Genomic DNA, 26444 nt, shown 5'->3' on the forward strand with positions numbered 1-26444 from the left:
CACACACACACACACACACACACACACACACACACACACACACACACACACACACACACACACACACACACACACACACACACACACACACACACACACACACACACACACACACACACACACACACACACACACAGAGAGAGAGAGAGACAAGCAAGCTGTTGCGTATTTTAGAACTTTTCATTTCTCTCCATGTCTTTGTGTACAATCACATTGTTACAGTACATTCTCATCACTGTGTCCCGTCCGTCTTCGTCTCTCCTTGTTCCGTCCACCCTGCCCCCCCCCCTCCCCCAACCCAAAATAAATATTACATTTTAGTTTTTTTTTGTTTTCCGCTGATGGCCGTGCACAGCAGGGCCAGGCGGAGCTTCCACAGCTGATGGTTTCAGTGCAAAGGCGGGAAGAGAGAGAATGAGGGGCGGGGCTGAACGAGCACAGAGGACAGAGAAGACAACAGAGATGACAAAATAATAAAGATAGAAAATGAAAAAGGAACTCAGTAAAAAGAGGACGGGTAAGTCGGAGGTTACAAACACAAAAAAAGACTAAATACTGCAAATGGGATTCCCTTTTTCCACACCTGGGCCTGTGACGTTCAGGTTGGTCCTTGGTTAGAAATGGTTGGACTATGATCTACCTGGTCGGGTCTACAGTGATCCTGATCGGTTACCGTTTGGCTCTAAGGTAAGAAGAGTGAGCGGCCGGACACGGTTCAGAAAAACTCCAGAAAAACTAAACAAACAAATCAAACATACAACCAAAACAAACTCAGGAAGTGATAATACCAAAATGTAACATTTGAAGATGTAACATTGCAGTCTCGCACACATCTGTCAAGTCAAAAAAACGTATTTGCTTGTTTTCTCTTCTCTGCTCCTACACACATTCACACACACAATTCCTTAATATCATTATATACTACTTTGTTTCTAACATTCAAAAAGTACTAGTATCACTATTGTCTGTATTATTGCTTTGACCAATAATCGCTCTGGTGATCTTTCTTGGTCCGGGCTGAAACAGCAACACAGAGCACAAAATACCCACCAAATGACTTCTGGAGAGCAGGACAGGACTTCAAAATAAAGTCATTGGTAATAAATACTGTAAAGGTCCGAGGAAACAGTCAGATGCAGCTTGATGTCCTTACAGACGACCCAGTCACACTTTGATTTTCACAGAAGATAAAAACCCACCGGGATGGGAGCGGTGGGAGTGTGTTCTCAGTGTGTTCTCAGTGTGTTCTGAGTGAGTTCTGAGTATGTTCTCAGTGTTCAGAGTGTATGTTTCCCCCGCAGTGCTGTTTCACATCTAAAAATACAGGTGCGTGTTGAAATGTCGACCTCGAGCACGGAACAACAAACCCCAGATGCAAAGACTGAAAGCAGCCAGAGAGAGAGAGAGAGAGAGAGAGAGAGGACGAGAGCTGGGAGCCGGCTGGACCTCTGCGCTCTCCTCTCTCGCCTCTCGCTGGCTAATTCCTCCCCATCCGGACAGCAGGCGGCGTCCTCAGAACGCCTCAGTTCAGCAGGCAGTCAATAGAGGTAAAGGTACGGAGCGGCTCCCAGGACTAGGAGGCTCTCCCTCCCACTTTCTGGAATCACAGATCCGAACCTCTGAAATGTTGCGGACCGACGAGACCGACTTGAAAGCGGGACCGTCTGCGCAAATGGGATCTTCTGAAAATAAGGTGCGTCGTCCGGAAATGTGGGTGGCTATGGTGACATGTCTCTGGGGTCCCGTGGGAGGCGTGAGCGGTTACTAGGCAGCACAGCAGGAGGCTTAAGAGGAGTGGATGGCTGAACCGGCCCACCTGTGGCCCGTTTCCATGCAGTACAAACAGGCGACTTTGCAGCTGTGCGCCGATTATTGCTGTGGTCCGGAGCTGACCGACTTTACAAAACGTGTTACTGGTTGAGGCTGAGGGTGAACATCACCAATTCAAGTCTGTCAGGCCAGGGGAATTGTGGGTAACGTGGCTCCCACATTGTCCCGCTCCCGGGTTCAGTTGACGAGGGAGGAGGCGGCGGCGGCCTGCAGCCCCGCCCCGCCCCTGCTGAAATGCCCGCCTCCGCGCTGCTACTCCAGCAGGGTGTATTCACAGGCAGGGGGCGCCGATGGGAGGTGGTGCGGCTCAGGACTCGGCCAGGCCGTCTGCGGGGGGGTCCGGCTGCACCTCTGGGACCACAATGCCGCGGTGGAGCTTTTCTAAAGATTGCTTCATCTGGGAGAGGAAGAGACAAAAGTTTAAAGAGGCGGCGTACACGAGCACCGCCACACATTGGGCAGAAACCAGCACACACACGCAAACACACACACAGACACACACCTGGTCGAGCAGTGTGACAGAGGACTGCAGGATCTGCTGCCACTTGCTGAGCTGGGCCTGGTGAAACTGCCTCTGGAGCTGCAAGACCTGCGCCCACTCTGCCGCCGTCTGAGGGAGCGGACTGAGGAAGAGGAGAGAGAGCGGGAAGTGGAGAGAACACATGTGGGAACTTGAAGGCCGGACTGCACTTCCAAACAAATCTACGGCTACAAGCACTGAAATATCATGGACCACAGAGGCTCATCCAAGTCGAGGTCAGCCTGAAATGCAGTTTGAACCTAGAGCATCAGTTGAAGCTACGGCGTGTAAGTGATCCACATTATACACCAGGATATGAATCCATAACCTGAGCACTGAGTGAAATATAAATGAGGGAATCAAGATTTGTGGAGGCGAATAGGAAGAGACCGTCGTCGACCCCACAACCTTCAACCACTCAAGACATGAAATCAAATCAGATTAGATTAAATAAAAGAAGTCATTCCTCCTCTTTCCCTGTGATCAGCACAACACTCCCATCGGTTACGCAATAACGTCTCCCTCTGTGGAATACTGCTGACCTCAGACCCCACATGGGGAAAACCTCTTGAAGAGGGCGAGCACCAATTAACGGCAGCGTTCCCCCGGGCGAGGAGCGGCGCATTATAGAGAGGCTATATTTGTATTGGAAAACAACTCGGCGTGTTTACCTGTCAGCAACGGAGTAGGAGTGCCACGTCTCCAGTGTATGAGCCGCTCGCTCCAGAGAGTACAGCTTGTAGAACAGCAGCATGTTGAGAGCCACCAGCACCACCAGGCTGAAGGGGAGAGATGGACTGAATTACACTCCTGTTCTCAAATCTGATCCAAATCACCAAGACGCCCGGAAGAATCAGGCAAGTCACAAGACACAAGCCCGGATTTGTAAGTGTGCACTGCTACGCTCTCACTCACAGCACAGTTTGACTTTACTACAGGAAAAATACACCCTGCGTTGTAAACTGTGTGTGTGTGTGTGTGTGTGTGTGTGTGTGTGTGTGTGTGTGTGTGTGTGTGTGTGAAGTGCGATGACAAGTGCTGAATGCTAAACATCGCGGGGTGGATTCTTCCTGCAGGAACATTGGACACTGAGAAGATATCAAAGCCTCTCATACAGTACCTGATACAGATCCTATGCACAAGACGCATTGCAGAAAGGAGGGGAAAGGAGGAGAAATGGTAAGAAAAGCATTGGGAGGCTGTTAGTATGCAGCATAACACTCACATCCAGTTTGGTCTGAACAAATGAAAGTTCAGACCCTGATACAGACTTAGAGAGTGATGTCGCTGGATTTCTGGATTTGAATGATTCAAACTCAAATCACGCAAACTCGAGAGCGTGTTAAGACCTGAGCCATTCAAACATGAGGGCCAGGACCACCCTGGAGTGAAGCTGGAGGGGGAAAAGGATGAGCCTCGGCGCTGCCACTCTGGGGTTATGCTGCCAAGAATGCCTCTCTCCATGCTTCCTCCTTCTACACACCGGTCCTCCACCCTGGTCCCAAACCTGGGCCTCGGGTATCAGGCCAAGCTGGCATGGAAAACCGCTGACGTAGGTGACCCAAGGGAACATTCATGATTATTGAATACCACTTAGTGAGCTGTTCAGCTGTTTCAAGTGTGTGTAGTGAAGAAACACCTACAAATACTCAAAGCTTCGGGTTCAGGTGTTGGGCTACACAGCCTGAACTTACACTATCAATATGTCTCTGCATCACATGACACCAACTGGTCAATTACATGAGCTTTACCCCTCCAGTCACCTACAAAAACAAGATTTGCGTACTGTAATGTATTCCAGTTTAAAGAACTAACGGTGGACCATTGTGTGCTCCACAAGTTTGTCCACACACACACCCACAATTACACAATACACAGGAAAGGACATATGACTAAGAGGAGGAACCACATGTGGGGACACACATACTACATGCAACCTTTGTGTGTAGCCTGTACCGACTTCCTACAGAAAAGCTTTATAATATATACAGCAAGACTTCCATTCAGAGACACTCTGGTCTGCTCACTGTGTGTGTGATGACTGGAGGGACAATCTAGCATCTTCATCTCTTCAGTATGCAGTGAAATAAAGATCAAGACTCTGGAAACTGTCATACATGAAAATAACCGGGGGGGTTCAGCGGCATGAACATCACCACTATTCACACTGGACTTACATGAAGCTGACGATGAGGAGGACGGTGGATATGCTGTTGTGTCCTCCGCCCCGAGATCGCTCCCCCAGCTTCAGAAACGGAGCACCTGGAAGCACAAACACACACCCAGGCTGAAACACTGTTAATGCATCATTACGTTTTCTTTTAAAAGAACTGAATCATTTTAAGCCAAAATTTAGTAGCAACACTGAAGTCATTTGAAACTCCACGGTGACACCGTCATGTCATTTCCTATTCCATATCTTTACTGGCTGTGCTTAGCTGCTGTCACTCTGTTTATTATCCCTTTGCCTTCATTCACACGGACGTGACAGATCCGGATTCACTCCATTGCTTTTCTTTCACTCTGAATGTTTAAAAACCAGATCCAAAGTTGTCCCATAACTTGATGCTCATTATTGTGTCACAGGCTTTCTTCAGAAAAAATATTCAGCAAAAAATGTATGTGAAAGGGGAGAACGAGAACAATTTGTTTCAAAGACGACCACTAGAGGTCAGCATTGCACAGAAGATGGACCCTGGTTTTAGTCCCTTTGGATCGGTGACCTTCACTGTTGATGGCAAGGACAGAAATTCCGACATTAACCCACACTGCCTGAACCAGTGATGCTGGCCGACTTACTGGCTTCTCTCCTGTCTCTCTCCTCTCCCATCCCTCTCTCTCCTCGCTCGCTCGCGCCCAAGCCTCCTCCCTCCCTCTCCCTGTCGCCTGGCCGCCGCGAGCACGTGCGCTTGCGGCGGCGCAGGGCTGGCGGGGTCTTGGCAGAGTCGGGGCCGGCCGTCTCGCCTGTGGTTACCACGGAGACCTCGGACTGCAACAGAGTCTCCAGCTTGCACACCTCGCTCTCTGCGCGGGGGAGGGAGAGAGAGCGACAATGTTTAGTAAACACATAATACAGGAACAGTACCGACAGACTGGCTTAGGTAAGGCTGTGTATAAATCCTTCCTACATTTTCAGAGCTGAAAGCTGTCATCTGATACTTGGCTGAGATTCCGACTTGGGTTGACTTTATATTAATATTTCCTGATTTGAACAGAGTGCGGCATGTAACAACACATCCTGACTAACTGAAGTGAGTGGCAGCGGACTATGAAACAAGCTTTCATTATGCGTAGCAAAGACTCAACTGCATACTGACTCTCTGCACGATCTGCCTCTGTGCTTTAGGGAAAGGGAAATAAACCTGAATAGCTCACTCAGAGGCCGAGCATGTGACTCACCCATGTGTCTGTAATACTCCTCGATGCCGCTCCAGGTGTTCTTTTCAATCAGGGCCTTCACCAGGCTCCACGGCTGTTTCCTGTAGCAGATGTCTGAGGAAACCCTGGGGAGAGGAAAAGCAAACAAAGCCAGCTTAGAAAATTCACAATATGCAGACACAAAAGCATGACGGCCCTTTTTTTTTTCTTTTTTTAAATAGTAGGAAAGCAGCAAGGAAGGCCAGACGAGACAATTGGGAGAAAGCCCTGGTAGGATTGGTTCATACCAGGGAGGGTTTGTGGTCCTCACAGGCCTCTTAATTACAGCTTGCATCATCTATTCGAAATGGGGCGATGGGATGAAGCCAAAGTGTTGAAATGTGGTTATGTGATGGATCTCATGGTTCCTGTATTTGGAATTGTGTTTTATTCACAGTTCTGGCCCAAAGTGACTCCTGTGCCTGCTGCCAGCTCGGGGTAAGCGGCTTCCGTCACCGTCAGCTGCTCTCTCTGTGTGCTTGTGTTTTCTGATTATCTCCTTTCTACACCTTACAAGAATGCCACAATGCCTTTTCCATTTAGCTCATTCACTTTATCCTCCACTGATAAAAATGATTAACTGCTGTCGCTACGTTTTTTGGTCTGTGCTGCAATAAAGAGCAGAGAGAGGTACGCATGGGCTGAATTAACGGGATTGCGCCTTTACCGAATATCCATGACTTGTGCCTTTATCGGCTTCTGAGGGGAAACACTGCAAGTTGGGCGGGAAAAAGACAACACACCTGAGTCGGCTCTTGTGCTTGTTGATGGAGGTGAGGCAATATCTGTGGATGGTATAGAAGTAGTCCTGGTACGGGATGCCGGAGGTGATGACCTCAGAGTCCACAACGTAGCACTCGCCCCGGGCACTGCTCTTGTGCAATGTCTGGAAGCACAGGAAGGATGGAGGTAAAGACGGGAGAAGAATTTTGAGCACACACATGCATACAAACACCTTTTATAACGCAGCGGCTTAACATACCTCACCATGTACAGGTACAGGTAACAATGACATCACAAAAACAATTACACGCAGGAAATGAACTTAACAGGAACCACATAACAGGAAGGGATGCAAGTCGAAAAAAACACAAAAACACAATTGCCTCATAAAGCAAAATCCTCTCTGCACTTCTGCTTCTAATAAAGCCGCCAAACAAACGGGATGAGCCTGGAGATGAGTGACGGTCTGTGTTTTCATGACGGACTGACCTGCGTCTCCTCCACAGGGGCGGTCTTGGGGCCGAGGGGGTTGTTGAGGGCGATGGTGTAGCAAAGCACGCGGCTGGTACTCCCGCTGCTGCTGTCCAGCTGCCACTCGCCCACCGACAGGTCTGAGAGAGAGAGAGAGAGAGAGAGAGAGAGAGAGAGAGACAGAGAGACAGAGAGACAGAGAGACAGAGAGAGAGACAGAGAGACAGAGAGACAGAGAGAGAGAGAGAGAGAGAGAGAGAGAGAGAGAGAGAGAGAGAGAGAGAGAGAGAGAGAGAGAGAGAGAGAGAGAGAGAGAGAGAGAGAGAGAGAGAGAGAGAGAGAGAGAGAGAGAGAGAGAGAGAGAGAGAGAGAGAGAGAGAGAGACAGACAGACAGACAGACAGACAGCAAAAACACAGCAAAAGTCAGCAATCTATGAATGAAAGATGAGGATCATGAGATGAAGAGCATTCGGGGGGGGGGGGAAGAAAGAAATGAAGACAGGGTCAATCCACACTTCTTCATGAGAAAGAGAGCGAGTGCCACAACACAGTGGGCTGCAGTGTAGTCTCTAAGGGGGGGGTTGGTGGTTCTTAAACTGAGCGGTGCAGCCCCACGGCGAGTGTAGGGGCATACCAAGGGGCTAGCGTGGCAGGCAGAGGGAGCTGAACTGAAGTGAAATGAATGGCCACTGAATCGGCTTCATCTGGGCTACATGGTGGAAGTGATGGGTGTGTGTGTCTGTCCCTTTTTAGTACTTCACAGTAACTCAATTAATGTGAGCCCTGTCTGAAAAATTGAACACTATTGTGTTTCCCTCCATAACATCCAGAGTCTTACCTGGATTTGCACCAGATCACAGCTGCTGGGTGACATCTCACAACTAGAGGTGAGTGTAACTAGAGGTGAGTGTAACTAGAGGTGAGTGTAACTAGAGGTGACCAACTGTCAACACATTCATCTGACATTACTCTGCTTCAAAACATGTAGTGCCTACTCCACATCACTACAATTTAAATGGGATCCATTGAACGCACCATCTGCTGAAATAGAATTCTCATTAACAATTGATTCACGGCGTAGAAGCACCGTCTCTCGCCAAAGGGCTCAGCGTCACAAAAGCAAAGTTAAGTTCCTTGTGCGGCCATTTTCTGTCATCAGAAATGATCGTGTGTGCGCAAGTGTTTTTCAATTACCAGTGAAGTGTCGCTGGGAGAAGAGGTGCCGGATGAAGTGTGTGTCAGCGGAGAACAGCAGGTCGTGCAGCTTGTCCACACTCATGCGGACCACCGTGTTGATGTGCAGCCGCCCGTTCAGGTTAGCACAGAAAGATTCCACTTCACCTGAAGACAGAGAAAAGCAAGAGTTGTGTTCCGATTTCAATGGTGGATCAATATTCACTCCTGTTTTGTTCCCAGTTACAGAGTCTCCAGCAGTGGTGCCACTTTGACATTTTGATGAAGTGTGGAGTGTGCTGCCACTGGGCTGTCTAGGAACTTCAAACAACGCCTTAAACCTCCAAGCAAGTATTTAATCATCTGTCAACATGAAGTTGATTTCAGGTTAAACATCCGTCTGTGCCAAAGCAAAAAAAAAAAACAGACCAAAACAGGCATCACCCGACTGTAACGACACACAAGTTGTTCTCAGCAGCAGACATAAAACTCCTGAGGTCATTGTTGAGATTTGGTTCAGGGGAATGTGAGATAACCTGCAGCTAATAGCTTCACAGTTACACCTTTAAAAGCCACACTGTTCTTAGTTGTGCGGTGTCACATTAGCTTAGCTGTCAGTTGATCAGGAGAGGGAATGAGGAATATGAAAAGATAAAAACACAGAGCTTTCTTAAGCGCATAACAGCATAACTGTGTGCTTCATGGGCTAGAAAAACAGGTTTAAGACTAAATTAATCAAGTCATGTTGAATCATCTGTCCCTTTATCCGCTTGATGTAAATCTGCATGTACATTAAGTTGTGGCGTTCAGACAGACCAACAACACTCACTCTCTTCCTGTGTGTCAGAAGAATTGCTGGGGTCAGTGGGCAGGTCGTAGTCATTGGCGATGTCCAATGAGGAGAGGTTTCCCAGGCTGGTGGCTGGAGGGGGCAGCATGTGATTGGCCGACTCTGACAGACTGTCCCCGCCTTCTCCCAGAATCTAGAGCAGTGAGGGGAAAAGGCACGGCGGAGGAGAGTTACCCGGAGCTTTTTAAGGAAATCACCCCATCGTCATATGACTTGAGAGAGTGAAGGCCTGGGCTGACCTGAAGGTGTGTTGACACAGCCTGAGCAAACATAGACATGGAGACATGCAATTCATCTGAAACTAATTCAGTCAGCAGAACACTTTGATAGATCAAATCAAGACAAAGCTGTATGAAAACAAACCACAGCTGTATTTGAGCAGGACAGATTTGGCACACAGCCAATATTAGGTCAAGAAGTACATTTGTGTTCAAGTGTGTGTCTAGTGCAATTTTATATTTCAGTGACGTGTGCAATGCTCCAGAAACTTTCCCTCTTACATGTTCCTTTGCAGAAAAGGCAATGAGGTTGAGTTTCTAATCTCCTAGAGGGGCTAAGTACTTTGCAATTGAATGCCCTTAGTAGTAGTATGCAACACTATAATACTAACTGCACTGAATATATGAGCAGGACTTTGTAGGTAAAAATGGCTTTCTCCAAAGATCAACTCAGATCAAATCATTTTAAAATGTGGACGATGGCTCCATTACAGTTATGTGTTGCTTTATCTTGAACGTCATCTCCTGCAAACCCGCATGTGTCAGTGGATGTGGTTGTGGAGCATTTGCACTCACAAATGAGGCAGAAGCAGAGGCCGGAGCAGAGGCCGAGGCAGAGGCCGAGGCGGAGTGAGTGGCGGACTGCAGCGAGCCGTGGGAGCTGGGCGGGCTGGGCTCCAGGCTGTCAGAGTTGAGTCTGTGGCTGGATGACGAGGGCACGTCTATGGGCAGACAGGAGGAAGAGGAGAGGGGAGAAGAGCCCACCAGGCTTGCGGCTGATGAAGGGCTAGCTAGACTGCAGGACACCAGGGATGGCGGGGAGCTGAAGGTGGAAGGGACCGACACCGAGCTCAGGTCTAGTAGATCGGTGACTGATACCGACTCGTCTACTGGCCTGGTTAATGAGAGGGGGGAGAAGAAGTGAGACAACACAAAACAGAGAGAGTGTCACTGTGAGGCCACAAAGACAAATGTTCATGCATCAGGGCTGGGAATCTTTCACTGAATCGTCATGTTGGCTAACACCAAATACACGGCTTAATGTAAAGCGGTAAATGCTTCAGAGAGTACCAGCAATGACAGGCTTGAGTACAAAGTATAACCACTGGCCTGACATCTCTCTTTTGTAAGCAGTCGTGTATTCACTTGCATAAGAGGGTGAAAGCAAAGACAACAGGAAATGGGGCCGTTCACTCCGTCAATCTGAGACGGAGTGAACGGTATGAATTACCAAGAGTAGTGATTTATAAATACATTCAGTAGTGCTTAGCTCAAGACACAAAAATAAAAGCATTACTCTCTCCTTACACCAATGCATTTATCCGTTTACTTCACTTATAGTAATAGTTGCGCTGTTTAGATCAATGAGTTATTATCGATTAGTTTAGATGTAATGTTTGTATTTCACTTAACAGCACGAAATGTCAGGCAGTGAGGGCAGAAATGGGATTCCAGATGAGATATCATTATACTCTGATAGCAGCAATGGAACACTCACAGTAGGCCGTTCATGTGTTCGGCGGTGGGGGAGACGTAGTCGTCGTCTTCACTGGTGAGGCCAAGCTCGGTGCCGTAACACTGGTGTACGATGTGCCACAGCTCTCTAGGGGACAGGGACTGAGAGGGACACAGAGAGACACTTGGTATATGAGGTTAATCAGGACACTGAAATGGTTTGTTATGATTCATTATCCTTCTCGTTTCATTTAGGAAGAACACTGCTTCTCAACACAATTACGCATTAGATGATTGCTCTTGGCAGCTATTTAGTTTGAAAGTACACAAACTCTTGGCAGAAGGAGCATGAAGTTAATTGCAGACTCTGATATATAGCCTACAGTCTATTATGCTGCAGTATCAGAGTGTACTGTGATGCACTAATCTGCCAAAGTGCCCCTGCACCAGTTTTCCCATAAATATCTCTACCTTCATAGCATTCAGCAAATACTAGTGATTTAGATTCTAGCCCAAAGCTGATGTTTGTGGCTGTATCCTGCTCCTTGACACCGTCTTCTATTTTGAGACTTTAACTACCAGCCGTGTCACATGAGGCTGTGGCAAAAACCATCAGAGGAGTGGGAGAGGGAGGATGTACCTTGTCCATCAGTGCATTCTGCCACAGGCGGAAGACCATCATGTAGCTGCGATCCCTCGCTCCGAAAGATGTGAAGAAGTGCTGAGAAGGTGAATACAAGTGTGACAGGAAGGAAAGAAGGGAAAGAAAAACAAATGTGACGGTTGATAGGTTGGTTTGCTGTGTCACGGGCCAGTGGAGAAAATGCAGAATCAGCTGGACTTCATACTGCTTCACTGGCACAAAAAAAACGACTTGTAATAAACAGAATCAACAATTAACTGGCACTTTGACGCTTCACTGAGCAGAGAAGACTGGCAGAGGAACAGACTGGCTAATTCAAGTCTCTTGTGCTTAATGGTGTTGTTGTCAGTTTGCTTTGTGAATTCCAACATTAATGGGGAAAGGTGAGTGGCCTTGTGAGCGCGCTTGTGTCTGACCTTCTCATTATCAGTGCTGATCTGGATGGCATTGGGGATGAGCTTGGCAGTCTTCTCTTTGGTCAGAGAGGTCACGTCTTTCAGCAGGATAGTGATCTGAATGGAGAAGGGAAAGGAGTTACTGTGTGTATTTCTCCGCGTGTATACCGCCTGTCTGTGTAACACTCTTTCTTATCTTACCAATAGCCAGGGCCTATCTATATGACTCTGCAAATACCTGCACTAAAAGGACCTGTTATCTGATTCAAAGTGTGACATTAACCAGCTTTAAACGTTTGTTTGATTGCGCGCGTGTGACTGTTTACACAGCGGCAGTGCCTTTATGACTTACAGTTGTTTCCCAGCGGAAGATGTTACTGTAGAAACAGAGCCAGTTCTCTGACAGGTAGAGTCTCCCTTGGAGCAGGATGTCCTTCTGCAGAGCACAGGAGTAGTCTGAGCAAAGAGAAAATGAGGTCAGTCAACAGAAAGACACACCGACAACCTAACTTGACTTGTGCTTCTATCAGATTCTAGAAAGGATTGAAGGTGCTGCAGTGTATTATGACGCAGGTGCAGGCTTACCCCAGAGAGCTCAGCACAAACAGCATTAATTGTACGTCAACACGTCTCCCATGTTTATGTAACTCTGTCTTTCACTCACCCACGATAAGTCGCTCCGTATCTGGCAGTTTCTTGAAGAGTTTACGGAAATCCTCGTTCCGTTGTTTGTATGTGGGACTGAGCACCTGAGGAGGACGAAAGGGAAAGAAGAACTAGTTACTCAAACTCCCCACTAGCCTGTGTTACAGCTGAGAGCTGTGGGCTAGAATGAGTCACCTGACTAAGTTAAGGTCATAGTAAAAGAGTAAAAAAAGGGGACTTCTGCCCAAAATATGTAATCAGAAACAAAGCCAATAATTGAGCACTGTGTGGATAGAAATGCACAGTGAGGGTGGGAGACAAAAGCTCCGTCTTCAGCTCTAATGCTGAGGATTTCCCAATGTCAACTAGGTCCACCACTTCGGACTACACCGTCAGCAATATAAAGCGCCTTACAGCAGAAAGGCCAAATGAGGGCCTGTTAATGTATACTTACATTGTACCAGCTCTGCATTTTCTGCAAAGGAAAGAACAGCACATTCAGTGGCGAGCAGTACACAACGCTCTCTGTAGCATTAAAAGCAGCAATGGCTTTGGGCAACAGTGCAATTTCAAACCCTGATTTTATACAGATATGGAAAATCTACAAGCAAGCCGTTCAAGTAGGCGTGCTGGATGTTGGTGGGAAACTCCAGTCCCTGTGCCAAGTGTGTTTTACGTAATCATGACACGTTTTCTATATCTGCCAAACTGGCTGCACTTCTTCATTTTGACCGGTTATGCTTCATTGACCTGGTATAAGGAAGACAATCAGCTCTGGCTTACACAGTAAAGAGGCTAAAGGGGACTAACACAGAAACACACAGGTCATCCAAGGCCTCAATAACATGCTACATATGCCAAGTCATCACCGGATTGCTAGTTATTCATTTGCCTGCCGACGTAACCATTTGTGAATTGCAGCTATTGTTTACTAAGCTGATATGACTCAATTAAAAAGGTAAAAGATATCGTCTACATGCAGATATCCATCATGGCTGAGAGTGTACTAGTGTGGAGGCGGTGTGTCCCAGTGCCATGTTGCAAGTATACGTTGGTGTGGACGTGTTGCTACACAGCACAGGTGGAAGTTGGATCACAAACTGGTACTCCGGCCTGCACAGCGGTTCAAACTAGTTGTGATCCAGCTTCTGTGGTGAATAAGTCTGGAACTTTATGATGCTAGAGTGTGTACGTACTGTGAGGTGTACGTACACTCTAGCGGCGTTTGAATGTATTTGATTTGCAAATGCAGATTTTAGGATGACCTTGAAGTGCGTTTTTGTTGGAATACTCTGTATTGTTTACCAGCCTCCATTAAGATCACATCATTAATGTAGTCTGACTGAAATGAAAGAGGACGCAGGAATGATTTGTGTGCCGTCGTCAGTCGGAAAGGTTCCTTAAGATGTACGTCATCATCAGAACAATACGGAAGACAACGTACATAACTCAAGTGTCTGTTCAATCAGGTTGGATCATTCTACCAGTGGTTTGTTCTCCATTACCTTGGCATTGCGTGTGAAATGGCGAGAAGCAACGGGGTAAGCAGAGGTCAGGGAGGAGGCTGAGGCCACGGAGGGCAGGGGGCTATCTGGACCACCTCCTCCCCCGCTGCTCTTCTCGCCCCCTCCCTCACCCTCACTGGCCCTGCCTCCTCCAAGGACCCTACGCCGCAGGGAGGGAGAGCTGCCAGGCGTGCTGCGCGGAGAGTTACTGGCCGTACTGTGGACAGAAGGAGACACAGTGAGGTTAGCTCGGGGTCAACACAGGCACGACGCCATATTTCATTTCTAAGTTTTTCACAGCTCCAGGTCGCTTCTAAATGGACGAGATACCAAACACCAACAAACACACAACATGAAACACAGCAGTTTCAACAATAGAGTAAAACATTGCTGAGTGGGGAATTCATCAGACGTTCTGTGCTTGATGTGACCCTCAGATTTACAAAGTATCCCCTGGTCAAAGCTGCACTGGCATCTTGACTTGACACAGGCAGCGATGAAAAACAATCAGATGATAAAAACTCTGAATTTTGATTACAAATGTGTCATGTGCTTGTCACTTTAACATACTATCCATCATATTGGGAATGCAAGTTCAACCCTCCCCTTATATTGCCATCTTCGGTACTCCGTATGACCTACACCGTTTTAACACCCCACCAAATAAATCATGTTCACCTTTTTGCATGCCAGACGACGCCTGCTCCTACATTGGAAATCCCTCTCCCCTCCCTCTATTTCGCAATGGCTTAAGGATACAAAGTACTTTCTTAGACTCGAGACAATCAAATACACTTTGAGGAACCACACTGATAAATTCTATCAGAGATGGCAACTTTTCCTCTCCTATTTCACAGAGCTACAGGCTATGCCAGACCAGTGACTGAATACCAGACCACAGAGCAGTTCCTTTTTATTTTATTTTTCATTTTATTTTGCATTTCAGGCAGGCCAGGACGGGGTGTGTGAATGCGGGGTTGTGTGACTGTGGGGTTGGGTGGGGTTTCGGGGTGGGATGTCCTCTCTCCGGTTCTTTTCTTTCCTGTTTGTTTCTCCCCTCTCTCTCTCTCTATCACAACCTATGATGCGATTTGTACTAGCCTACATTGCTGTTTAACATCATCCTGTAAGTTCTGTATGTACCCTGTGACATCATTACAACTCCAGTCTACTTGTACTCTACCTCAGGGTCTATATATAAAGTTCAACAACAATTGTAGTGATAATACAACCTTCCTCCCTTCTCTCTATCTTTCTCTCTCCTCTTTCCCCTCTTTCTATATAAAAAAATGATCTCCAAAATATCCTACACCTGTATGCACAATGTCATGTACAATGTCTGCTTCAATAAAAAACAAATTGCAAAAAAAAAATTATAATGTAATGATAGATGTTATTTGCTTGCTTTTCTGTGTGTTAGTGGCCTTGAAGCCGTTATGTTTCTGATCAATTGTTGAGTTAAAACTTGTAGCCGGTATGATTGCCATCTTATATGAATCACAAACATGGTGCCAGCAGACTTGGGTTGTTTAACAAAGCCCCTCAAAATCATCCTGTTGTTACTTTCCTTCCAAATTGTTCCAGAACACAGCTTTATGTATGCCAGAACATAGTTGCCTTGGTTGCTTGCTTGTTGGTGTGCCACAACCACCATCAGTCAGAAAGACAAACATCTATTTATCACAATTTTAATGAAACTTCCCACAGCAGGCAGCAGCAACCAGGTGGCTGTAAATCAGTAAATATGCAGTGACAAACCCTGCAACTCCATGAATCCTCTGCTTACTCACTCACTCCCTCGACACGGGTGTGCTCCCTCATTGGCTCTTTCTTGGTGTGAAGACAGTTGAAAAGAATTGTTCTAAATCGATTACTCAACATTTCAATAACCCGTCAGGAGCCCTGTTGCTCTCCACAGCCAAAGCAATTCTTTCCTCAATTGTTCCCACGTTAACCCTTGCTTTGCCTCAGCTGCTTCACCAAATCATTTTTCAGTGTTGTCACAATTTGTGCTGCTTTCTCAGTCTGAGCTAACAGGTGAAATATACCTATATGTGTCAAAATCACTTACCAAATGCGCTCATGGTCGAAATAAAGGCATAAACATGCTTTAGATTAAATGTTATCAGTAGACTATCAGCAGCATATTAGCAGCAGCATTGCAATAGACAAACAGTACTATAAATGTTCTTCAGCTGACTTCATTTTAACGAGGATTTGTTGTTTTGAACCACAGAATGAGCTCGTCGTGAAAGAGCTTCAGTTATGTTCCTATAACCTGCCAACCAGACTGACAAGAGCAACACGGGAAAGGGGACGCCGTCGGTCAATATGAGCGTCGCCCAGGGAACACTAGTGAAGGCATAAACCACATGGCCCTGAACCCTCAATCACCGCAGGGAAGCCAACATTCGTATACCTCATCAGATCTGTGTTATAAACATCTCACACATTGCCACATCTTCTCCACCGATGTTCCTTCAGTTGGCGTTATGAAAAGGTAACACACTGTCAACAGAGGCAACTTATTTGATCAATTGCGTTTCCCTAAGTAGACACAGTGAATCAGGTGTCACTGTCCCATTGATGGCTGAGTAAACATGCAATCACCAACCTGAGCTTTGGCTGGCTTCCAGCTTGATTAATACTCCAATCACTCATCAGTACAACATTGTGTATTATGGTCTTCTTAGATTGTTCAGGGTGATACATTGCTCACGTGTTTAAGGAGCTTCATGGCGCTACAAAACAGTAAAATATTGACTAAAAAGGAAAGACTGCCAAATCTCGTAGGCCTACTGTATGTGCCATTATGCGGTAATAACCTATTTTGAGATAAACGCACTAGGCAGACGGCGGATCTCGCTAATAAGCTTCTTGTGCGGTCAGTCAGTGCGATTGGTGTATGTGTCAGTGTGTGTCTACAGAAACTAGAGTTCAATCCAGCCTGAGCCTAAATGGAACACCATCCATGGCAGCAGTGTGAAGGCTTCCCACACACACACTGATCTGTTCACCTGACGTGGGCAACCTTCTGGAGGCTACGGTCATTTTTGCAGTTTGCCTTAGCCGCTGGACTCGGCTGTATTTGTTCATCGCCTCGTCGGTTTCTATCCGTGAAGATCAAACCTCAACCTCAAGGACTCTTTGTGGGCGCAGTCATTAAATCTGTGCATTTGAGAACCCACTTCAATAAATGGGATCAACCAAATACACATTACCGACGTATGATTTCTGTATGATGCATTTTATTGTAAACAAGCGCCTTGTTGTTACCATTCAGATTTAATTCAGTAAGTATTCTGACTAAACCCAGTCCCTCCTGACACATTATCAAAGCGGACTGACCTACAGCTCTTTAGATCAGTTCAGCTACTTTGTCCCCCATGAGATAAGGGAGGACAGAACCTGACTGAGGACTAAAGCACCTTCAGTTACTAAGAGCTACGCGGTGCAGATCGGGACGGGAGGGGCTGAGCTCTCAGTCACCGGCTGACCGAGTGAACCTGGTGGGGATGAACACAATAACCTGCGGGCTGTTTTGTTCACGGCGCCTACAGCAGCCTGTGAGCGCCCACTTGGGCTTTAGAAGGGAACCTCTCCGTGTGTCGCTCCCATGTTCCAGTCTGAGCGCAGTAAGAGCAGACAGGGACTCTACTCTCTCTCTCTCTCCCTCCCTCCCTCCCTCCCTCCCTCCCTCCCACACACACACACACACACACACACACACACACACACACACACACTCTATTCGTGTTACTTACTCGAACATGTCATGGGGTGTTCGCGATCCAAATGATTCCGAACAGAAACGCGTTGCCCCCGTGTCGTTAACGGCACCCGGCGCTCCGTGTTGTGTGTGTGTGTGTGTGTGTGTGCAGCTCCAGCCGGCCGGCCGCTCCGGACGTTATGTCAGCTCTCTGGCCGTGTTGTCGTCGCTTAGCTCCGGGGTAAAAACGCGCCCATCGTGCACCGTCCCGCGGCCGGGTGTTCAATTCCCCATCTCGATCGACAACCCTCCACCTCGCGGCCAGGTACCGGACGGACCGCTACTCTCTATGCGGTTTCCTGGACCCGGTAACGGGTTGCCGTCGCCGCGTCCATTCGTAATCCCCGTTGTAAATGGGCAGAGAGGCAGAGGAGAGACAGGGAGGGAGGGTGGTGGAGGAGGAGGAGGAGGAGGAGGAGGGGGGGGGGGGCTCCATGTGGTGACTGAGGTCTTGCTTACAGCGAGTCAGTGCTGAACGGGGGGGGGCGCTAAGAATCAGAAGGAGGAGGGTCAAACTGAGGGGCGTTATCTGAATCCAGGTTCACAAACAGCCGGTCGCTTGCTCACCCACCCTCAGTTATCTTTGTGGTGAATGGCTTCTTCTTTACCGTTTACAGCCTCTCCCTGCTCCTCTATGGTCAATCGGTTAACACACACACACACAGGCTGATAAAATGCCTCAAATAAAAGGTAGTTGTTGTTGTTGTTTTTAAACTTTGTGATAAATGGCTTCATGTTGTCAGATGACGATTGACTGAAAGGTCTGGGTTTAAATAATTATCCTTGCGTAGGCCAACCTTTCAGACAGATCCTTACAGGCTCACAATTAGGCTCAACCTGTTACAAATGGAAGAAGACAATTTCAAGAGGAGGTTAAGGTTGCAATATAGGGCACAAAGAAGCAAGACGGAAAGAAGGGGAACACACATGCCCCGATTCAGACAATACAGCAGAACCATCGTTAAATCCAGCTATAAGGGAGATAATCCAATATAAGAGGTCTCAAAACAAATCAGCCTTTGGTGTCAAGTTTAACGTCCTTACAGATTATGTTTCATCTCGCTTTCGTGGGTTGGAGAAACGAGAGGGACCGCACAGGCCAAGCAGCGACGCAGACGTACATTAGACCTGGGATCGATGAGACCGACTCCTCGCCGTCGGTGCTACAGCTCGATCACTACGTGCAATTATCACGCGTGGAAAAATCGGCTCATTATTTGGCATGGTTAACATTATGAACAAGGAGGCTGTAGTGAAAACCACATGGCCGAGGCCCAGAGGCCGGCCACCCAATCTCTTAACCCTCAATCCCTCTGACCATTCCCATGGATTAGAGTCCACATTATAATCCACGCTGGTCTTGGGCCAGGCCCACATCTCCAGCATTCTGTCTCCCTGTGCGTAATCTGCTTTTCTGACGGTCCATCATAATCTCAGAGCTTCACACAGCAACAGGGCACAGAGTTATGCAAAAAGAAAACAGTGTTGTGGCAAAAAAACAAAAGGAAGGACAATGTGAGAATGCAGAGGTGGTGAAGCTCTGATCGCCCATACAGGCTGGGAGCTCGCAACATGCAAAACACAACAACAACACAGGAAAACCATGAGATTCAACCAAACTGCAATCAAACAAAGCACCCGCTTGTTGCAATGCAGATAGTACTACTGATTTGAGAAAGATTTCATTCGATGCTCAGTTCAATAAACTAGCTTTAGGACACGACACAGACGCAGTGAAGCAGCTTCTAAACCAGGCCCAAGTATCAGCAAACCAGCATCAGGAGGGAAAATGAGGGTGGAACCTCCAGCATGTTCACATATCAGAAACAGAAATGAAGTGGTGAGAGTCTTTCTATATGTACCGGATGCCCAAATGGTATTGACATGAAGTTTAGACAGGCCTCAGAATGCATCACTGATGTCTCAAATTTAATTCCATCTTCAATTTGGATGTTCTCTCCCATTCTCCCATGGCAAAACAGAAAAAAACGGGCATTTCCCGTCGATTATACACCTAGAAAAGAGAGAAGAGCAGTGATGACTTGCTATTTTGCATTTAGTGCAGACGTTACACCCCCGTCCAAATTGTCTGGGAAGGCCAATCAATTAGGAAGTTTATTGTTCCACAAATCAAGGGTGGATGTGTGACGGAGGCTTTTGTCCTGCTGCATGCACACACCCTAAGGTTAGCAAGACAATCCTTCCGTGCAGTGATGGAAACATTTGCATTCACAGTGCACATGATAGCTGGTCAGACTTGTCTACGACCAACCTCGGAATACCGTCTGAGCAATCGCATCCCCATCCGAATTCATCATGAAGGTCAAGCTGCCTCAAATCTGAAGCTTCCTGAGATCACTTGACAGCCATGGCAGAACTCTGTGTGATTAGGGTCATATAGTCCTGAAATAACTGATCCTTTATTTTAATTAGCTCAGACGTTTTCTCGCTTTGGAAGTCCTCAGACATTTGTGTGATCTGGACACGACAACAACACGGCTGGTAAATGAGGAGGACAAGGGCACAGCTGCTCGTGTACAGCACAGGAGACAATCACCCTCCACTTGCCCTGGTAGCCCACTGAACACACTGCAGCAGTGTGGAGACCTCCCCTGATTGGACATACATGACATCATCAGACTGCTCCCATTGGCTGAAGCTGACGTCACGCTTCAGACGAGTGCTAAGTGGCGCATAAGCCCCGCCTGTGGCTCCTTGTGACCGACCCAGCTCAGTTTTCCTCCCTTGATAACAGCGGACTCGCTTTCATTGTGTACAAATGAGTTTAACTTTCTGTTTCCCCTCATTTAAAGAGAGGCCACCTGTACCATTCCTTTCAAATGTCATCACTGTGAATACAGGGTTGTACATGCATTCATCCACCACATTGAATTTATAACATGTGGTCCCTGGCCTGCTGGTTCTCTGGCATCAGATCATAGCATGAATCAACACAAAATTTTATCAGGGTGTTAGCAGTCAAATCTGTCCTCTGTTTTTTTGCTGTTAGATAATCAACACCACCACATTCCAAAATAGTTGACCTGGACAGAGATTAGATAAAAGTCAACTCAGTATAAATCTCTATCAGCTTTAAGGCCTAATTTTGATTCTACACCAACATGCACAACAGGCAGGCAGGCAGGCGATATCCCCCCCCCCCCCCCCCCCCCCTCCCCCCAGTCTCTCAGTGCAGGCAAATCTGGTCTCAGCAGGCCTGAATGCAAACTGGCTGTGGTTTCACAGAGCTATAAGCTTAGAACACCCACGTGACTGTCAAACATAGCACTGGCCGTGGGGACGCTATGTTCTAAGCCACTGAACTTTACATGGTAGTGCTGCAAGATAAGTGATCCCCGTTGGAAGGAGGGAAGCCTTTAACTGCATCACACCACAAAAATGACATTTCTGCTGCACGAAAGAGCATGATCCTCTCTTCACTGGCAGTTTATGTGGGAGGAAGCCAGCACACTAACCTGCAACTCTCCCAGTCGGAGTCTCTGCTGAGCAGGCTCCTGAGGGACCAACGGGAGCGGCGGCTGGGGGATGGGCTACGTGACCAGGACCGAGGTGGTGGTAGAAGGAGGTCCTGTGAACGGTTTCCCTCATCTGGCTCTCCTCCATCCTTCTCAGTAGCTACTGAGGGTGAGGGTGAGGCGCTAAGGTGTCTAATGCTGAGCTTTTCCCCAGCATCCTCTATTACAATTTGTGGGGTTTCACCCCATTGCGGCTTAGCAGAGGCACCTTGCTCTTGCTCGTTCCTTTTCTTGATTCGGCTCCTGCTACGATGAGATCGACTATGGTGGCCAATGCGGGACCGTCTGGGGCTGGGTGAGTGAGACCAGGACTCTGTGTCGGAGGATGGTGGAAGGACAGTCAGCGTTGGAATGGGGATGGGCCCAGCCAGCGTGCTTCCTTCTAGTCCCACAGGTGAGGACATAGTCATTGTCAGACTTTTTCTTGGGTAATCTTCACTTTCACTCAAGGATGTTTAGATCATGACCAAATAAACATTCCAGTCATGCTTGCAAAATAATGGTCTGGAAAGAATGATGCCTCTCCATGCAAAGCACCAGAAGTCTATTAAATAACATTAAACATGACCAAAGATGATTCGCTGATTCAAATCTTCAGGAAACATTTTCACATCAAGGTTCTCTGTAACTTGGGAAACTGCAGAGGACATCAGGTGAAAGTGTCGTGGGTATTCCTCCAAAGTGAAGAAGGATGCAACAGAAGGTCTGAAAGGTCATTGCTTGGGCCTTCTCAAATCAACTTTTAAAAGACGTCCCATTTCTGGGGGCCCAGTCTGCAGACTGAGACCGCCTAGGATGCTTTGTCATCCAGTTCTCACGTGCCTCACTCCTTTCTTCTATACACCTCTTGCACGGTCCAGTGTCTGCTTCCTCCCTTTGGCAGGCTTCACCTCTGTATTTGCATAAGCAGCCTTATCCCTGCAACAGCTGAATCTTAGAAAACATAAGATTTACGCCAGGAAGTAGCTACCTAGGAAGTAAACAGAGGAGAAACTTTGCATTCAAAAGGCCAGCCTACATCTCAGTACACCATCCTAAAACTGTAGTACTTGTTAAACCTATCAACTGTGCTAAATGTCTGTAATGCTTAGGCTATTTCTGTCTGTTCCTTATCAGTTATGGGCAGTATGACAAATGGTTTCACAAAGATAATCAATATACAGATTGAATTGATGTATGGTGGGATTGTTGTTAGTATCCTATGCTTCATATTGCTCTGCCTTTGCGAGCGATCTAGTTATTGCGTTCATGACATACTAATCATGTTTTTGCTCCCTTCAAGAATCAACTCAGAAATTGCCAAATCTTTGGTTAACACATAGATAAGATTGCCAAGTTTCAGGACGCAGCGATTGGATGAAAACGCTATAGCATAATACTTCACTGGTGCTTTGGTAGTTTGCCAGCATTTCCACACTTCACCTCACATGCAAAAGTACAACTAATCCTACAAAATGGCTCCAAAACAACAAAAATGATCTTCACTTCACCCAGCACAAGTCACACAGGTATTTTGAAAATTTGTATTTCAAGGTCTCACTGCCACCATGGCTCGCAGGGAAGTGTGTGTGTGTGTGTGTGTGTGTGTGTGTGTGTGTGTGTGTGTGTGTGTCTCAGTGTCACACCATTGTCTGCCATCAAAGCAGGCACTTCTAAAAACAAGGGCGCAGCAAATCAGACAGTATTTGCTGAGATCTGCTTTAAATAAAAACAATCTTGGCACAGGCCTGCATGTCTACAGTAATCCAGTATGATCCTGTGCTACCGGCTCACTTCGGCCGACACTTTGGTCAGCTCAAGCTGTTCCAAAGACATTACAAAGGGGACACATCGCACCACCTCGGCCATTTCTGATCCAGCCCAACATCGTCCACACAAGCTCTGGTTCTCGGATTTCAGCGACATGAGGCAAGTTTAGAGGAACAGCTAATCCCCGGGTTTCAGCACTTATTAACATTGCTCATCGAATCTTGTCGTCTTAAGTAAGAACAGAACACCAGCAGACACAAACAGCACCTGTTGATGTCGCCCTGTGTGGTGACAAACAGTAGCCAAAGGGCAGCATGAAGTCATGTGAATCCGCTATGGAACCACAACACCAAACACGGAGCTCCTACCTGCCATTTGACGAGTTCCCTCCGTTCCTGTTGTCCTGCTCGGCTTCGAAAACGAGCCGGGCGACGGTGCGGGGAGTGATATTGAAATCCACCTTCTCACAGGAACACATCAACATTCTTCGACGGGCATTTGCCGGCTGCAGCTAACAGTTAGCCTCGGCTAGTAACTTAGCAAACCCCGACCACCGAGGACCGACAGCTCCCAAAAGAACAAGACTATCTTGCCAGCACCGAAAGAACCATAACGACGTGTTTCATTTTAGGCACAGTGGCGCCTTAATATAAAACACAAGCTAAGCACCAGGACCGAGTTAGCACTGGTAGCTAACAAGCCATTAAACTCTCATGACAATAAGCTTTTTGTCGAAAAGTGAAATGGAACGGAGGCAGACATTCGGTTCGTTCATTTCAAACAGGGGGGTTGGAAGAAATCTAACCGGCATAAGTACAGTTATAGTTTCGTGGTTATCAACAAACCACCAATTAATCATTAAAAAGACCACAACAACTAATAAAGGCGACTTTGACATTTTGTCACCTTGTACATACATTTATAGAATCCCACAAAAAACAAAACTATCACCCCTGCAACAAACTTTGTGGTACAGTCCGGGGAAATAACTGTTCAGAGGATGTGGCGAGTCGAGAGTGTTTGATATCGTTCATCTAACAGCTGGAAGCGTAACTAAATCCGACAAAAACGAATTCAATAATAATCAACAATAATAAGTTCAATGAATGCAAAATTAACTCAGCAAAGTAGCACAGACTGCATCTAAATCGACGCGTGAAGTAGCTTTTTTCCTGTTTCGTTAATGTAGACATTTTGCTATTAATTCAAAGTAGTTTTCAAACTATAAGAGACAACAGCGATACAGTCACAGTGCAGTTCGTCCACAGATTTAGCAGATTTTGAGAGTTAATTTGAAGGGAGTTGCGGTTTGTCTATTGAAATGGATTGACAGACACAGTGCGATCCCTAGTGCCCAAAAAGGCTAAGTGCAGTTTGTAACCTGAAAATTGTAGCCTGAGCCTTTGCTGTTGTCATGGGTTACGTCTTTCAATTGAGCACATTTTGTCTTTAATTCAAGAAAGTTATTAAACATTAATTGAAACAGAAAACAATGTGATACGTAATAAATAGTTATATGGCCATCGTTCAGCTCACCGTGATCCTCCTGGAGCAGCATTGCTTCATATGATTTGCCTGAATCAGTGTATTTCAGGTGCAGCCCGAAAGACATTTGATATCTTCTACCACTGGAACAATACAATACACAGGACGGTGGACAGGTCACCTTGACAGACGCTGAAAAAAAGAGAAGAAATATTGCTAAATCGTTTACAGGAGGGGACTTAAATATACTATTACATATAAATTGTGCCATAAAATGTTGCGAAAAAAAAATTGCTGCAAATTTAAACTGATGTATCAGATATGGTGTGTAGAGCAGAAGGCAGTACATTTGCTTCACCTTCTTTTTAATCACAAACATATACACGGTCTCTTAAGATTCCTTTTCAAACTACTTTCCCATTCCTCTCTACAAACAGTTTTTTTTAATTATACTTCACCATCAACACCATTTTAGATCCTATAAACTACAGCAAATTACAGCCCTGCCTTGGAAAAAGTCGCTTCATCTTTTTTAAATAGGTTTTCTAAGTAAAAAAGGAATACGCGCAACATACTGTACAGTATATCCTCCAAAGCACGTGTGCTCCATCACCTGCCTGTCAGAGCTGAGGTTTGTCCAGCAGCCTCTTCAGTGTCCTTTGCCTCCCAGTAAATGACAGAGCATCACAATGACTTGGCAATTTCAAATCTCTCCGTAAGTGTAACGGGCATCTTCTTCGCTTCTCATTCCACCTGCCTGACTGTTGCGACTTGAGCGGCAGGGAATGTGATGGTTGCATATGTAGACGGCGAGCCGGGTCTCTCCTCTCAGAGTTGTGTAGCTGAGCGCTTCCTGCTGCTGAATAGGAGACTGGAAACCTGAGCTGTGCTAAAAATAAAAAAACATCACCAGCATAGAGAGAAAGGAGGTGTGTCGCTAACTGTCAGTGTGTGTGTGTGTGTAGGGTCAAAGAGGAGCAGGCCTGTCCCCAAATATGCAACGCACACTTGCATGGGGGTTTATCATGTCAACATTTCCTTGAAGTTTGCCCGCCCCTCATGTTTTTTGCAAAACCAAGGTCTCTCTCTCGCTCCCTTGCTCATTCTCTCTCACTCTCTCTCTCCCACACTCACTCGCTCCCCCCCCTCCTTCGCTCCCTCCCTCTCTCTCTCCCTCCCACCCTCCTCTCTCGCCCTCCCTCCAAGTGTAAAGCTTTTCCACGTCATCCAAGTAAATCACAAGACAGTAAGACAGCCTTGCCTGTAGGTTTATCCTGTCAATCATGTGTCTATTTTGTGTTGAAGCAACTGCAAATGATTCCCCCCCCACCCCCTCGAAAAAAGAGACCCCTTTCCTATCGACCCTATCAGTGCTCTGCTTGTATCTACGGCGTCATTATCTTTGCCACTCAACTCAGTGCGTAAATTGAGGCCTTCAGTCAATGGTCACTGTCTGTTTTGGCAACCTTGACTTCAATGGCCTTGTTCTGCTGATTGGCTGATGTCACCGAGTGACTGTCAGACCACCATAGATCAAATTTGATAAGAACAACGGTGGACCAGTTAGAATGAATGACGACATGCGACTGGAAAGAACTGCAAGCAACACATTAGGTCTCTAAGTTCACCTGATGGAGAATAATATTTTGTTAGCAGGCAAGTTAGTCAGGAAAACAAGAACAAATTGAAATAGCACACAAGACAAACAGACAAGTTTCATGAAATACAGACATGCAGCTGATAAGAGTGATGTGTTCAGCCATGGCCTTTGGTGAGTTTATCATCATTTAACTCATCAGGGCCGTTTCCATGAAGAAGCCACCATACTGCCGAGTCCTAGGTTTCCACTCTGTACTGTCTCATGGCTAATTACAAAAAACAGCTGCATGTTTACCAATCAGAGTTGGCACTGAACTGCTCTGTGTTACACAACAGTGCAGCCAAGCAATCCACCAAAGATCAATTAAAGCTCACCAACAGCTACAAACAACAGCAGTCAGAGGCAAATGGAATTTGATGCATGTGCACAAAATGGCTAAATTAGAACAGAAGTCAATTT

General features: G+C 46.7%; 1 protein-coding gene across 4 annotated transcripts; it reads right to left on the reverse strand.

Moving 5' to 3' along the window:
• Positions 1-588: 588 nt before the first annotated feature.
• Positions 589-25454, reverse strand: gramd1a (GRAM domain containing 1A). 4 transcript variants are annotated; one of them, XM_076148467.1, is made up of 21 exons: positions 24999-25454; positions 24437-24577; positions 21092-22121; positions 13847-14063; positions 12796-12816; positions 12361-12445; positions 12049-12152; positions 11718-11813; positions 11299-11379; positions 10702-10820; positions 9780-10098; positions 8965-9118; positions 8157-8303; positions 6980-7101; positions 6511-6653; positions 5750-5853; positions 5150-5374; positions 4528-4612; positions 3022-3129; positions 2333-2453; positions 589-2227 (listed from the first exon to the last, which is right to left on the reverse strand). In XM_076148467.1, the coding sequence occupies exons 3-21, from the start codon at positions 21559-21561 to the stop codon at positions 2138-2140; spliced, it is 2811 nt and encodes a 936-aa protein (XP_076004582.1). In that variant the 5' UTR covers positions 21562-22121; positions 24437-24577; positions 24999-25454; the 3' UTR covers positions 589-2137. The 4 variants fall into 4 exon arrangements, with proteins under 4 accessions (XP_076004582.1, XP_076004583.1, XP_076004584.1 ...); XM_076148468.1 differs by lacking the exons at positions 24437-24577; positions 24999-25454 and adding an exon at positions 23269-23356; XM_076148469.1 differs by lacking the exons at positions 21092-22121; positions 24437-24577; positions 24999-25454 and adding an exon at positions 23269-23638.
• Between the last annotated feature and the right edge of the window lie 990 nt (positions 25455-26444).

This window comes from Genypterus blacodes, unplaced genomic scaffold, assembly GCF_046128005.1.
Source record: "Genypterus blacodes isolate CSIRO-AG114 ecotype Tasmania unplaced genomic scaffold, CSIRO-AGI_Gbla_v1 ptg000040l_1, whole genome shotgun sequence".
In the NCBI taxonomy this organism is placed as follows: domain Eukaryota; kingdom Metazoa; phylum Chordata; class Actinopteri; order Ophidiiformes; family Ophidiidae; genus Genypterus; species Genypterus blacodes.